Source organism: Haematobia irritans, chromosome 4 (genome assembly GCF_050003625.1).
Source record: "Haematobia irritans isolate KBUSLIRL chromosome 4, ASM5000362v1, whole genome shotgun sequence".
Lineage (NCBI taxonomy): Eukaryota > Metazoa > Arthropoda > Insecta > Diptera > Muscidae > Haematobia > Haematobia irritans.
This window is the reverse complement of record NC_134400.1, coordinates 175,183,818-175,200,031: the sequence shown is the minus strand read 5'-3', so window position 1 is coordinate 175,200,031 and position 16,214 is coordinate 175,183,818. Positions and strand designations below refer to the sequence as shown.

At 31.9% G+C, this 16,214-nt stretch overlaps 2 protein-coding genes across 5 annotated transcripts in view; both read left to right on the top strand.

The window, feature by feature from the left end:
- The window catches only part of ImpL2 (Ecdysone-inducible gene L2), a 114,244-nt gene that overhangs the window by 93,376 nt on the left and 4,654 nt on the right, over positions 1 to 16,214 (top strand). Inside the window, exon 1 of one of the 4 annotated variants that reach the window (XM_075304084.1) lies at positions 7,384 to 7,945. The exons of the other annotated variants lie outside the window; for them this stretch is intronic. The gene's annotated coding sequence lies outside the window, so the exon portion shown is untranslated. Of the gene's footprint in view, positions 1 to 7,383; positions 7,946 to 16,214 lie in introns of those variants that run through there. 4 annotated transcript variants of the gene reach the window in all.
- LOC142233238 (uncharacterized) lies at positions 6,314 to 7,945 on the top strand. The gene has a single exon (XM_075304086.1). The coding sequence runs from the start codon at positions 7,247 to 7,249 to the stop codon at positions 7,346 to 7,348; it is 102 nt and encodes a 33-aa protein (XP_075160201.1). The 5' UTR covers positions 6,314 to 7,246; the 3' UTR covers positions 7,349 to 7,945.

Genomic DNA, 16,214 nt, shown 5'->3' with positions numbered 1-16,214 from the left:
GTTTTGTCAACATTTTATATCCTTAGAAAATTTTCTCAAAATTTTGTTAAAATTTGAGAAAATTTTGTTAAAATTTTATTTTTTTGAAAATTTTGTCAAAAAGGTATTTCTATAGAAAATTTTGTCAAAATTTTATTTCTATAGAAAATGTTGTAAAAATTTTACTTCTATAGAAAAATTTCTCAAAATTTTATTTCTATAGAAAATTTTGTTAAAATTTAATTTTTTTTGAAAATTTTGTCAAAAAAGTATTTCTATAGAAAATAATGTCAAAATTTCATTTCAATAGAAAATGTTGTCAAAATTTTACTTCTACAGAAAATTTTCTCAAAATTTTATTTTTATAGAAAATTTTGTCAAAATTTTATTTCTATAGAAAATTTTGTCAACATTTTATTTGAATAGCAAACTTTGTCAAAATTTTATTTCAATAGAAAACTTTGTCAAAATTTTATTTCAATAGAAAACTTTGTCAAAATTTTATTGCTATAGGAAATTTTGTCAAAAATTTAATTCTATAGAAAATTGTGTCAAAATTTTATTTTATTTCGTTTTGTTTGTTATTGTTGGTTTCTATTCTCCTATTTCTATAGAACATTTTGTCAACATTTTATTTCTGTAGAAGATTTATTTTTATAGAAAATTTTGTCCCAATTTTATTTCTATAGAAAATTTTGTCAAAATTTTACTTCTATAGAAAATTGTGTCAACTTTTTATACCCTGCTCCACACTGTGGAACAGGGTATTATAAGTTAGTGCATATGTTTGCAACACCCAGAAGGAGACGAGATAGACACATGGTGTCTTTGGCAAAAATGCTCAGGGTGAGCTCCTGAGTCGATATAGCGATGTCCGTCTGTCCGTCTGTCCGTGAACACATTTTTGTAATCAAAGTCTAGGTCGCAGTTTTAGTCCAATCGACTTAAAATTTGGCACAAGTATGTGTTTTGGCTCAGAATAGATACCTATTGATTTTGGAAATCGGTTCAGATTTAGATATAGCTCCCATATATATATTTCGCCCGATATGGACTTATATGGCCCCAGAAGCCAGAGTTTTACCCTAATTTGCTTAAAATTTTGCACAAGAAGAACAATTAGTACTATAGTCATGTGTGCCAAATTTTATTGAAATCGGTTCAGATTTAGATATAGCTCCCATATATATCTTTCGCCCGATATGGACTAATACGGTCCCAGAAGTCAGAGTTTTACCCCAATTTGGTTGAAATTTTGCACAGGTAGTAGAATTAGCATTGTAGCTATACGTGCCAAATTTGGTTGAAATCGGTTCAGATTTAGATATAGCTCCCATATATAGCTTTCGCCCGATTTACACTCATATGACCACAGAGGCCAATTTTTTGCTTCGATTTAGTTGAAATTTTGCACAGGGAGTAGAATTAGCATTGTAGCTATGCGTGCCCAATACGGTTGAAATCGGTTCAGATTTAGATATATCTCCCATATATAGCTTTCGCCCGATTTACACTCATATGCCCACAGAGGCCAATTTTTAACTCCGATTTAGTTGAAATTTTGCACAGGGAGTAGAATTAGCATTGTTGCTATGCGTGCCAAATTTGGTTGAAATCAGTTCAGATTTAGATATAGTTCCCATATATATGTTTTTCTGATTTCGACAAAAATGGTCAAAATACCAACATTTTCCTTGTAAAATCGCCACTGTTTAGTCGAAAAGTTGTAAAAATGGCTCTTATTTTCCTAAACTTCTAATACATATATATCGAGCGATAAATCAAAAATAAACTTTTGCGTAGTTTCCTTTACATTGCTTCAGATTTAAATCTTTCCCATATTTTTTACGAACATGGTGTTCCACCCTAGTGCATTAGCCCACTTAAATTTTGAGTCTATAGAATTTGTAGAAGTCTATCAAATTCTGTCCAGATCGAGTGATATTTATATGTATGTATGTGGGACAAACCTTTAAATAAAGCACCCAACATATTTGACGGATGTGCTATGGTATCGAAAATTTATATCTACAAAGTGGTGCAGGGTATAATATAGTCGGCCCCGCCCGACTTTAGACTTTCCTTACTTGTTATTTCTATAGAAAATTTTTAAAACTTTTATTTCTATAGCAAATGTTGTCAAAATTTAATTTCTATAGCATTGTTATCAAAATTTTATTTGTATAGAAAATTTTATCAAAATTTTATTTTTATAGAATATTTTATCAAATTTTTATTTCTACAAAAATCTTTGTCAAAATTTTACTTCTATAGAAAGTTTGTGAAGCACCTCTTAGTTGGAGAGGAATATTTTGCAAAATCTACCAAAGCCCATAAGCGTTATTGTACTTCGCTTTTACTCGTTCTATAACAAATTTTATACTGTGATTTTGAAATATCCCCAGAAAAAGCCCCAAATCACGACGTCATCCCCAGTCGAATCCCCAGATCCCCAAAATGAAAAAAATATCCCCAACCACGAGAAAAATCCCCTAATCTAACAACACTGGTCAGAAGCATATTGAAGTTTTTTAAAGAAAGCGATTTCAATACGTTCAGTTCAATTTTATAAATCCCGGAATTTCAAAATATAGAAAATTGTTGTACATTAAACCAATTGAGTATAATTCAAATTTATTAACAAAAGAAAATAAGAGCCAATTAAGAATCAATTTCCAACTCAACGATATGATGAAAAGAAAAACAAAAATTAGGAAAAAAATAAATTAAAAAGCAATTTCATATCGCTATCTTACTTAGCAAAACATTTTAAGGATTTTCGCATCGAAATTTTTATCCGATAAACGCGAACTTGTCATATTGTCGACGGACCTTTTATCTTTGCTTTTTATTGTATGTGGTAAGAATTCCATTTCACATGAACTCAATGTTCAAAGGAGGAAAGAAGAATTGTGCTCTTTTTTTATTAACTCAATTTGTCGGGTATGAAATTTAAGGGCCATTTTCACTGAATGAAGACTCCAATTTATTAATACACAGAAAAAAGTCTGTTGTAAAACTGATGCTAAATTGAACTAATATTTAATTTTTAGTTTATTTTTAAAATGTTGTAAGAAATTTACCCCAGCCCAACAATTTTTTTCTTTATTGCAAGTATGTCTCAAAAATTTTTTGAACTCAATGGCAGTAGTTCAATTCTAACTAAAACAGAATAAGTTTTTCGTACACTTCTCAAAAGTAGTAAGAATGAACTACAGCGTGGTTAAAATGGGAATGATCTGGCGCCTAAGATTTTTTCTTTATTTTTAGTTCAATTTTGCTTTTCGAGAAAGATGCATTTCGTATGGTAGTTAAAAATCCAAAAATGTAGGAAAAATTTCGTTATTTTAATGAATCTCAAAATTTGGAATACAATTTAGTTCAATTTTCGCACGAGTTCATTTTTTCCATAATGTAGTTTACTGTTTTTCTGTGTAAGCAATGCTAAAACGCCACAAAATTAACAAATTTGGATTTTCGGGATTCCGAAAAATCCCGATATTCAAAATAAAAAATGCCGGCATTTTCGGGAGGGGATTTATCCCGAGTGACAGCCCTATTTCAGACAATATTTTTTTCCAAGAAGTACCTTAAAAAATCTGAACACATACTATTTTGATAATAGCACTTTTACCCAAGCAATATATCTGGTAACAACTCCATCTAAATAAGGTTGTGTTCATAGTCAAACTAAAACTTCTTTGTCCAAAAATTGTATGTGAACTTTAATTTTTTCCCATCGAATTAGTTTTAATGACAACCATCTACAGGCACATTGTTTTTCGATTGTGAATAATAATTTTTTAGAGGTTAACAATTTTTTTACTTGCATTTAAACATAATACGGATAGTATGCAAAATTAATTGCCTTTAGAAGCATAAAACCCAAAATGACAATTTAATTTTTGAATCTTCAACAACAGATCACTTTGGCAAATATATGTATAAATGTTTGATACTCGGAAAAGTATAACAGGTTGGCTGATAAGTCCCCGGTCTAACAAAGAAAAATACATTTTTTTTTGTCAAAATTCGTTTTTATTATTCAACATAGTTCCCTTCAAGAGCGATACAACGATTATAACGACCTTCCAATTTTTTGATATCATTTTGGTAGTACTGCTTCGGTTTTGGCTCAAAGTAGGCCTCAGTTTCGGCGATCATCTCTTCATTGCAGCCAAATTTTTTCCCTGCGAGCATCCTTTTGAGGTCTGAGAACAAGAAGAAGTCGCTGGGGGCCAGATCTGGAGAATATGGTGGGTGGGAAAGCAATTCGAAGCCCAATTCATGAATTTTTGCCATCGTTCTCAATGACTTGTTGGTGGAACTCTTGGTGGAACAACACTTTTTTCTTCTTCATATGGGGCCGTTTTGCCGCGATTTCGACCTTCAAACGCTCCAGTAACACCATATAATAGTCACTGTTGATGGTTTTTCCCTTCTCAAGATAATCGATAAAAATTATTCCATGCGCATCCCAAAAAACAGAGGCCATTACTTTGCCAGCGGACTTATGAGTCTTTCCACGCTTCGGAGACGGTTCACCGGTCGCTGTCTACTCAGCCGACTGTCGATTGGACTCAGGAGTGTGGTGATGGAACCATGTTTCATCCATTGTCACATATCAACGGAAAAACTCGGGTGTATTACGAGTTAACAGCTGCAAATACCGCTCAGAATCATCAACACGTTATTGTTGTTGGTCAAAAGTGAGCTCGCGCGGCACAGAGCTTCCGCATACCCAAATATTGATGAATGATATGACCAACACGTTCCTTTGATATCTTTAAGGCCTCTGCTATCTCGATCAACTTCATTTTACGGTCATTCAAAATCATTTTGGGTTTTTTTTTGATGTTTTCGTCGGTAAGCACCTTTTTCGGGCGTCCACTGCGTTCACCGTCCTCCGTGCTCATTTCACCACGCTTGAATTTTGCATACCAATCAATTATTGTTGATTTCCCTGGGGCAGAGTCCGGAAACTCATTATCAAGCCAAGTTTTTGCTTCCACCGTATTTTTCCCTTCAGAAAACAGTATTTTATCAAAACACGAAATTCCTTTTTTTCTATTTTTTTTCACAATAACAAAAGTTGCTTCACAAAAGACGCTCTATCTCACAAACTAATTGATTTACAGACGTCAAATTTTGACACGAATCAATTGAAGGTTGGTACTTTATAAAAATAATATGCATTTCATACTAGCGACGCCATCTCTGTGTCAGACCGGGGACTTATCAGCCAACCTGTTATTCCTGTGACACTTATTGTAGTAACACCACAGATAAGGAACATGATCACCTCAAACATGTTTCAAGAGCAAACTGGTATTTTTGGTCGTGATTAATGTAAAATGTTTGTCAAACCCATGTTATTAAATTTTGTATCTGATTTCGGTAAGCCTGTAATGTTTGGCGAGAAAACAACATTTTTGTGGCAACAATTTTCCATGTTCCCCTTCCAAAAAAAAAAAAACATTGTTCTCTTGAAGCATGTCGGAAGTTATCACATTCATTCTCTGCGTGCAGCCTTCTTTAAAGGTTTAAAGGTGTATGATGATGAATGTTTAGTTGCTTGGCTGCTTATGGGATGGTCCAGGTTAATATTTTCCATAATTTTATTCACTTTCGACCGACGATAGATCGGCCTAACTACTTTGAGCATAAAGTAAAGTAAATTTGGTCGTAAGGTAAACCTTTATCCAAATTTAATTTTTTTTATTAAGGCCTGTAATATATTCGATTTTTCCACCAAAACTTTAAATTTGAGGAACAAAGCGATATCTTGAAGATGATTATGTTTTTTAGTAAACCTTATAAAATCATGAATGAAACAGATCCAGGACATTAATTGTGAAATATTTCGTCTTTCTAAATAAAAAATAACTTATAATACCCTGTTCCACAGTGTGGAGCAGGGTATAAAAATTGAATCAAGTAAACTCTAAAATAAGTTCACACCTTTAAATAAAAAAAAAATACACAGAATAAATGTTAAAGTATGCTATCTAAAGAATGTCGTATTATTTCATCTATTATCGTTTTTGAAATTTCCCCTATTCCCCTTTTTCCAATGAACCCAACAATTTCGGATAACATATGTCAGCATTCATTTGTAACTATACACACACACATACATACATATATATATATTGTAAATTTTTGACATTTCTTACAAACATAACATCATCGAATTTCGAATTAAATTTTCAAGAGCACCTTTTTGGCGTGTGTGTGTGTGTGAGTGTTTGGTTGTGAATTATGTGATTTTCTTATTGTTGTTGCTCTGCAAGCAATTCTCCGCCAGTGTCTATATAATGCTTGCTGTCTCGGAATATGATCAGTACTGTTTTAGTCACGACTAGCAGAACGTCTTTTGCTCGCATTCAGAGTTTGTGTGTGCTACAAAGCAACCCAACGGCAATCGTCTCAATCAAACAACCATAAAGAAATCGAAGTTATTCTAATAAATAAAGCAAATTATCATTGTAATTGTTAATAATAAAAAGAGAATTTTTACGGAAGAAGAAGCTGTATTCTCTAAAGCGTACAGTATTTTATCTGTATTCTTATACCGTGCGTGTACGCGAAAACCCACTAAAAAAATCGATCGATCCACAGTGATCGTCTGACAAAAACGAACTGTATTCAATTCATACAGTACAATTGTGCAAATATTTAATACTTGTAATGTCTATTAACTGGTTTAGATTGTGTCAAATCGAGGATAAGAAGCAATTGCAAAAGTTATCAGAAATTCTTGTTAAAAAGAACACTACAATGTTTTGAAAAATATAGAAATCTTAAGAGAACTGTCGCAATCCCACAATTCTCTATTATTTTATATGCCATAAAGTATACAATTCAGAATATCTGCTAAAGAAAGCAGGAAATCATCAGCAAAGAGGAAAACAACATAATAAATAATAATTCACAGGAAATAACAAATTTTCTGTAGTAGAATTCATTTGATTGATTAAACAATTCATCACCAATTGCAGCAGCAAAAAAAAAAAAACAAAGAAAAAAGACAAAAAAAAATCGTTAACTTACTAAGATTCTTTGAAGTTAATCCGTTTTGCTACAGAAAAGTGTAAATAAAAAGCATCAAATAACAACTTATATTTATTTTTCAAGTTTGAAAAGAAACGCTATCATTATTCAAACAATATATCAAAATTGTGAACACGTAACGAATAAAAGCTTCAAAATATCTCCTTCGTCGAAAATTAAAGTTTTCACCACGGATTCCCTTAGAGGACAACCTATGTCAGTGCTAAATTATTTACTTCTAATATTTAATCAGAACGCAGACGCTCTGACGAGGACACCGCATAATTTAGAATTATTGAACTCATTTATAACGTAACAGTGAAAGTTTGAAACAAATTGAAAACTAGAGTATCATTTCGATATCGTGAAGTAAATACAACGTCGCCCGCAACAGCAGCAGTAGCAACAGCATCTCCAACACCCCACATAAAAACAGTGGCAGAAGCAAATAATTTCACAAATCGTGAGAGAGTGTTGTCCCCTCAAAGCAACAATAACAACAACGACACTATCACAAGGAATTCTATACGAAACAAAACACCTAAGAAGAAGAAGAAAAAGTGCCAGAGATTTCCAAGAGGCAAAAGTAACTCTTTAATTTCCACTATAATTGCTCGCGCCTTGCAATCAATCTCATACACATCCAACAACACCAAACAACGGGGATAAAGAAGAAGATCTACTAAAACACACCACACCATACCAGCTACCCAGGCAGACAGCTACAGTTACCAAAGGAAAACGAAGAATAAAAGTTGTTTGTTATATTAAGAAGAGTGAAGACCGATTTCATTTGAAAGCCAAAAAAATTATCGAAACAGTGATTCACCAACATAATAGAATTTTTAAGTGGTTGATATAATTCGCCATCATTCATAATCAACGTAGAAAACGACGAAGAAAGAAAATTTGTGTAAGTAAACCATGAATTACAAACGCACGTCTTTTTTTTGGAAAATGTATTTTCACATTCACAAGACTTAGCCATCCATGAGTTCTAGTAAGATTTCAAGAAACCATATTTACGACATCAGATAATACTGTGGTGAATTTCCTTTAGAAAGAGTGATTTTCCTTAGTGGTGACTATTTTCATCTGGATTATGTGGGATAGGTTGAGAAATTGAAACAAAGCGATATTTTAAATTTGGGCTTATAAAAAAAAAATAAATAAATAAAAAAGTGCACCTTTTTAGTAATGTTTTTTTATACCGATCATTTAAGACTCACGCTCTGAGTTCTAGCCATGGCTGTATCTTCAAAATTTGGAAATTTTTATTGCTTAAACTTAATTTTGGAGAAAAACAAATAAGCTTTTTTTTCGCTCATCACTAAAATTTAGTATATACATATAAAAAAAAAAAATAGGCGCCTCTCTTTCTTATCAACTGCCATAGCTGATCTTTTTGTCATATATTATTTTTATAATATTGTGAAATATATTCTATATTTCGTTCCAATTAAATATCACGCGCTTATCATACATAAAATACAATCTCTGACGCATATCTTTTAATATGTTATGCTATGATATATTTATAATACATATTTTATGTATATATGTATGTACATATATACGGTGTATGCACACACAAAAATACTAATTTTCGAGACGAAAATTTTGGAATTACGAATTTCGCCACCATAGAATGGTAATGACGTATAATAAGTACGTCATTCCGTTTTTAACAAATTAAAATATCGATTTCCGACTACAAAAAAATATATACATTCTTGATCAGAGAGAAAATTCTAAGACGATATAATGATGTCCGTCTTTTGTAATCACGGTACTATCTTCAATAATGAAACTACACGCAGAGAAGGAATATGATCACCTCAAACATGTTTCAAGAGCAAAATGTTATTTTTGTATGGTGACCATGTAACATGTTTCTCGTCAAATATAACCTGCTTGCCGAAATCAGATACATGATTTCCGAGAAAATAACATGGTTGCGAAAACCATGTTATATGGTCACCACCCAAAAATAATATTTTGCTCTTAAACATGTTTGAGGTGATCATATTCCTTCTCTGGGTGTATAGTGCTGAAATTTTGCACAAATTCTTCTTTACACGGATGGAAAAGACTGTTTTTCATATGTTTGGCTATAAACATTATATGTTTGGAACACAAATTTTTAAACACAATATTTTTGAGTGCAAGCATATAATGTTCATAAACTAGCATAACATGTTTGGGACATATATGTTAATATGTTAGAACATATTATGTTTGGACATAAAATGTTTGTAAATATAATATGCTTGTATGCAAACATATATTAATTTAGAAATAGCCTATAAACATATATGTGTTTAGTAGCTTGGAGCGCTATTTAACAGGGAGCGATATTGAATTAAGTTGGTGGTTGTTGCTTGTTATTACAAAATTAACATTTTATTTTTCCTTGGGCAATTGATCAGCTACTTCTTTGATCCTTACAAACTGTGTGGTCCGCTGTTCGAATCCCCGTCCGGCAAAAGGTAAAATTAAAATTAAAAAAATCATACAATTGAATAATTTCTTCTACAATGTTTGTATTACAGAAAAAGGTGCTAAGAACTAAAAAATCTCGTGGAAGTGAGAAAGATATGGTGGAATATACAATTGAGCAGAAACAAAATTTTGAGCATTAAGGTCGAAAACCTATGTTGTTAGCAGCTATATTACCTGTTTATTTTCATAATTCATTATGATTGTAAATATATAAATAAATAAATAAAATTTTGAGCACAATATTGTTTGGGAGAATTTTTTTTAAGCATATAATATTTTTGGGTGCAAAATGCTTCCAAACATATTATATGTTCACATAATAACATATTGTTTTTTGGAAGACAACATTATTGAATTTGGATGCAAAAATACAAAATGTTTGGAACTTAGACTACCCAAACATAAATTGTTTGGAAGAGATCAAACATATAAATGTTTGGGCAATACCCAAAAATATATATGCTTGAAGCAAAATATGTTTGGGAGTATATGTTACAGAAGCGATTTTTTGTGAGCGTGTAGGTGTGCAGAGCATGGTATAGCCCCCATGTTTTGGTATATCCCCCATATAGAACGATCCGATTTGCCTGAAATTCAAAATTTAGAGCTGTTTTTGGTACATAAATAAGTGTGCAGAATATCGTGTGATTCGGTTCAGTTTTTCGTGTAGCCATCTACCATATACTGATTTGACTTCTTGTACTTCTACACAACACAATTTTTATTCGATTTGCCTGAAATTGAAAATCTAGAGCTATTTTGGGTCCACAAACAAGTGTGCATATCGGTCCATGTTTCGAAGAAGATATAGACCGATTTGTCCGATTTGACTTATAGAACTTCTAGACATCCCAATTTTTATCCGATTTGCCCGAACATAAAAATCTTGAGGTATTTTAGATCCGTAAGTAGGTGTGGCGAATACGATGTGAATTTTTCCATGTTTTGGTACAGTCCCAAATCAAGTAAGACAAGTTTTCAAAGGAAACCATTATGTTTGATTCATAGTGGCGGCCCGGCCGAGCTTAATTCCATATACATATATTTCATGTTTTATAAAAATGTTGGGTTTTGACAAAATAAAATATTTTTTTTGGGTGTAGGTGTCTACGTTGATCATACATCTTTAAAATCCCATTCGTTCTGTTTTTAGTGAGAAGATAAATAGGGTTTAGCCCACATTTATTACTGTTGTTGGTTGGCACTTTGAACTACCATATATGAAATCTGCAGTAATATGCAATGAGAAAAATCTTATATAGAATAGTTTTTTTTTCTTCGGGAATGTCTATAGCATTTTGTTCTCATTTTTGTTCATGTCATTATAGTAAGCAAAAAATGTATCAAATAAGGAAAATTTTCTCACATTTGCCAAAATTTTACTAAAATGAACTATGAACTAAAATAAAGTTAAATGGACTATAGAAATTTTTGTATCGAATTTTCTTTGATGGGAGGTCAGGGTATAATATCATAACTTTAATCTGCGTTAAAATATTGATACCAGAAATATTGACCCTACAACCCATTTTTTTTAATTAATAAAACATATGAAGTATCTGTTATAATTTATAGTTTTAAACTTTCATTCTTAGCTTTGTTAAAGTATCGCAAAAAAAGAATGAAAATTCTATAAATGAATCAATATTAAGCAAAAAAATTTGGAAATTCTTCTAAAGGCATAACTTTAAAAGCACTTCCAAAAATGTGCTCCCAATGATGTTCTTTATTTTAAATCAAATTTTATAACTCACTTTTTCATATTTTTATTGGGTAATTTTAACTTTTTTTTTTTGTTTCACATAGATTAAAAACAGAGTAACAATTAATAAAATGGGACAAATTATTCAAATTTTGTTGATAAAAATCCTAAATCCATTCTACAAAAATTGTGAATTTTTGAAAATATTTGAAGACAAACGTTTCAAACAAGCATTGCATTAATGCAAAATCATAAAAATTATCTATTTGACAAAATATCACAATTTTTTTAATTAACATCCAAAACACTGAATTCAGATCACACCTTAAAAAATGATTCAAATTCAGTGCAACGGCTGTTGAAATGGTGGACATCCGTCCTATGACAAGCCCATGTTAAATACAAAATTCTGCGCCAAATTTGCACCACTTCCGGATCCAAAAAGAACATTTTCACTACTTTTTTGGCGACACTATTTTTTGCTGGGAAAGGTTAAAATCTTTGGATCCAAGTAAACTATTTTTTGTATGTAGCCAGAAAAGTATTGAAAAATGAAAATGTTCTTCCAGTAGTGGTTCATAATTGGCTCAGAAGCAATGAATTTTGTATGGGCTTATAATTTATATTTTTCATCAGTTCTTCAGATGTATTTCGGTATTTTGGATTATAAAACAAAATAAGGAAAAGCTTAATAAAATAATAATAGCGATAGGCGAACACTTTTTTACCTAAATTTCTTATAGGAAGCCCAAAATCCGCGACGGAATACCGTGACATCTAGCTTCGTGTAGCCAAATTAAAATCTATTCTAATTCATGGGCGAAAAATGGCATAGTGTTGCCATCGTTTATCAATTTTTCTTTTATTCACCACTAAGCATTGTTCTTGCCTGGCCACGTGGACAAACTTCAAATAACTCAAAAAATAACAATAAATATCAGATCAAACACACGCGGAAAGAAGAAAAGAAAAGAGGAACATTTTGCCGACAAGCATATTGTATTTGTTGCCCCCGAAAAAACGTTTCGCCTAACGCTTATCGCTATGGTTATATTTACACACTTACACATTTTTGTTGCAACTGAGTTAATTTTCCTCCTCACGATTGCACTCATTGTGAGTACACGTCTAGAACAAATCAATGTTATGGAATTTACTCATATTTAAAATGTGCAATTTTCTGAGTGTATGCATTAAATGTCTAGATCAAGAGATAATTGTTCACACATAGAAAACACATCAATGGATCCATTGATCAACGCGCCTATCTCGAGATTTTTCCTTAACGATAGATTGTAGGTATGCATATCGGATTGAGTATCTTCAAGAGTACAAGACAACGCACACACATACACACCAACATCGAACGAAATACTTCATGGATTTCATGAATGAAATGATTCGACCTCTATCAACACACATGCACACACGTTGTTCGATTAACATTGAGTGCTATGACGATGTGCGCCTATAGAGGGCTCGGCACCGTACACGAATCACACCAAATCAGTTCACAAGTGTCTTACGCTAAATCCCCGAGATAACAACGAATGGAATGGTAGCACACATGGTAGGAGTTAGCACCACCATAAAATCTAATTCAAAAAAAGACTACACACAACAATATGAGGAGATGCGACTCGTTTGTCTCGTCGGTATTTTCTTTTGGTCTAGTAGATAATTTATTGGCACTTATGAAAGATAAGTAGAAGCAGAGTTAGTATTCATTTGTTGTTGTAGTAGTCTGGTGTGAGAAATATGTGTTTCAATACCACCGATGGATGGATGACAAAGCAATCTGCGCAGTGTAAAATTCGATCATTCATTGTCGGTGGTCCGGTGTCCGGTCATATGTGGACTTTGCATCTACGACAAAAACTAGAATGATAATTTATGCAAATAGCCTGATACGAAAGATTTATTCCTGCTATAGATCTTATAGAATTCTATATAAAATAGATATTCTGTGATAGTGTTTGCGCAGTATTTCGTTTTTTTTTTGACTCAGATAATTTGTTCAGTTTTAGTGAGTGTTTTTCAATTTCACGATATTTGACAACGATTTGCTTGTTGCTAGGAATGAATTCGAAACGTATGCACTGTGGTATTCATGCATGAGATAAGAGGCAAATGTGAATATTGAATACAAAAATTCGCTAGAGCGAAATACATGATGGATGAATGGATCAACAGCATTAATTTCTTAGTTATATACACGCAAAAAATGTTTTTCTTTCGTCCAAAACGAAATTTTAGAAAAAAAACAACCATAGTTTACTATTTGTCAGGTCAGTAAGTGGCTTTGGAAGAAAAGCTAGCTAACTATTTGGTTTTATTATCTGGCTAATTGCATTTTCCCTCATATCTTTCTTCCACGTGGTTTATTTAGTTCTTAGTATTTATTTGTATAGTAGAAGAAATTATTCAATTTTATAATTTGTACCTTTCGTGCCGACGGAGTATCGAATATCAAACACTCTATCCAATGGGCTATATAGCTCTTATTATCGTTTTAGTGTGTAAATATAACCATAGCGATAGGCGGTAGGCGAACATTTATTTACGTGTATTTCTTATGGGAAGCCCAAAATCCGCGACGGAATACCGTGACGGCTAGCGGCGTGTCGCTAAATTAAAACTTATTCTAACTCCTTGGCGAAAACTGGTATAGTGTTGCCATCGCTTATCAATGTTTTTTAACTCACCACTAGGAATTGCTGTTGCCTGGAGACATGTAGATTATTTTTCCTTGAAATAACTCAACAAATAACAAGCCATTGTATGTTTTTATTCAAATTCATTGTTTAATATTGTCAAAGCGTGCTGTATTGACAACAAAAACGCTAGGAAACGTGAAAAAGGGAATTATTCGCCGTCAAGCTTATTGTATTTGCCGTTGCGGCAAAAATGTTTCGCCTACCGCCTATCGCTATGGTTATATTTACACACTTAGCCATCAACTCACAAGCATGGCTGCCAATAAAATTTCAAGAAAAATCGTCACTTTTTTCGATAAAAATCGTCATAATCGGCACTTGCATTTTAAAAAATCGTAAAACAGAATCGGCAATATTAATAATATTAAAATTAAACAAATTTTTTCGGTAAACACAACACAAAAGTATTTATCTCTTATACAAAACAGAAATTTAATGTACACAACTATGCATTTCAATAAATAAATATATAAAGAAATCAGTTTTGTATACAAATAACATTACCATAAAAATTATTTTCTGGTTAAACAAAAATATTTCGTATTTTTTGTATACAAAATCTATTTTTCTAAAATATTGTTATTAATTGAATAACATTTTTATTTAAAAATTAAATATTTTGAAACTAAAGAAAAAGTCCCGTGTTTTCTAAAACAGGTGATTTTTTTTGTGGTGTTTCCGATAGATATGTCTATATGTGGTTATTTTTTGTACTGTACTAGAATTTTATCATAATTAGTAAATGTTTCTATTGCACAGTCTGAGTAAATCATTATTAATTTTGGTATTAAAACAACTTGAGTTATTTTTTATCATCTAAGTTTATCATCTATCATCTAATTTCAGTTGTTTGCTTAAAAAATTATACTTTGATGTGGAGTTTGAAAGAATCATGATTATTTGTAAGAATTTTGACAAAACTCGAAAAGGCAAAGTACTCCACGTTTTGTTTCCGATTTTTCTCCCAAAATTTTTCAAATTTATTTTAATATTTTCAAAAATGTCTTCAAAATGTAAAATCTTTAACTCCCCAAACTATGTGTCTAAATATTAATATCGTTAAAATCGGTAAAAATCGGAATTGTACATTTTGTGAGTGAAAAATCGTCAAAAGGCAGCCCTGCTCACAAGTAACGCATATAGTCAAGAAGTTCTATTTATAGACCACATTGTTGAACACACACAAGTCGATGTAAAGAAACTTAATTTAAAGGTAGCAAAACACTTTAGTCGGTCCCATTCATACAAACGATGTAGAATATACAACTTTTGGAAACATTATTTTTTTACTTAGCTTAATGCTATATTAAATGTTTTGGTAGGAAATCTCAAAAAGTATCTTGTAGAAGACATAAAGTCAGAAAAGAACAGTGCTTGATATCAACGAAATTGGCTTTGATTTTGATTTCTTGTTGTGTTAGGTTTACAAATAAATAAATAAATAAATAAATAAATAAATAAAATAAATAAATAAATAATAAAAAGTATTTTAAAGTAATGTAATACAGAAAACAGTGTAAGAAACAACAATGTTTGCGATAAACGTTTTTTTTCTTTGCTTGTACACATACAAAAAATTCGTCCATTTCATTTGTAACATTTTATTCTATTTTATAAATTTGATTTTATTACACGAACAAAAAATATTGTCGTGAGCACAAAGATTTCTTGTCTTTAAAATACAAATGTGACGATGGGAGCCACCTTGGTGCAATGGTTAGCATGCCCGCCTTGCATACGCAAGGTTGTGGGTTCGATTCCTGCTTCGACCGAACACCAAAAAATTTTTCAGCGGTGGATTATCCCACCTCAGTAATGCTGCCGACATTTCTGAGGGTTTCAAAGCTTCTCAAAGTGGTTTCACTGCAATGTGGAATGCCGTTCGGACTCGGTTATAAAATGGAGGTCCCTTGTCATTGAGCTTAACATGGAATCGGGCAGCACTCAGTGATAAGGGAGATATTCACCAATGTGGTATCACAATGGTTTGAATAGTCTAAGTGAGCCGGATACACCGGGCTGTCACCTAACTTAATCTAACCTAATGTGACTATGTTTAGCATAGGAAACTCCTTCACCAAAAATCGATAAAGTTTTCTACACCCAAAGAAAAAATACTTTCTTCAAGCACAAAATTTTAGACAAACGAAATTCCTTTTTATTATACAAAAAGTTTGTTAAAGAGCAAATAAACTCGAGTTTGTGACGATTTTATCTAATGATTTATATTTACTTCAATAGAAAATTTATTGGCACCAAAC

Excerpts from the sequence above, each read along its gene's own strand:
- LOC142233238 (XM_075304086.1), top strand. The coding sequence starts at position 7,247 with ATGTCAGTGCTAAATTATTTACTTCTAATATTTAATCAGAACGCAGAC.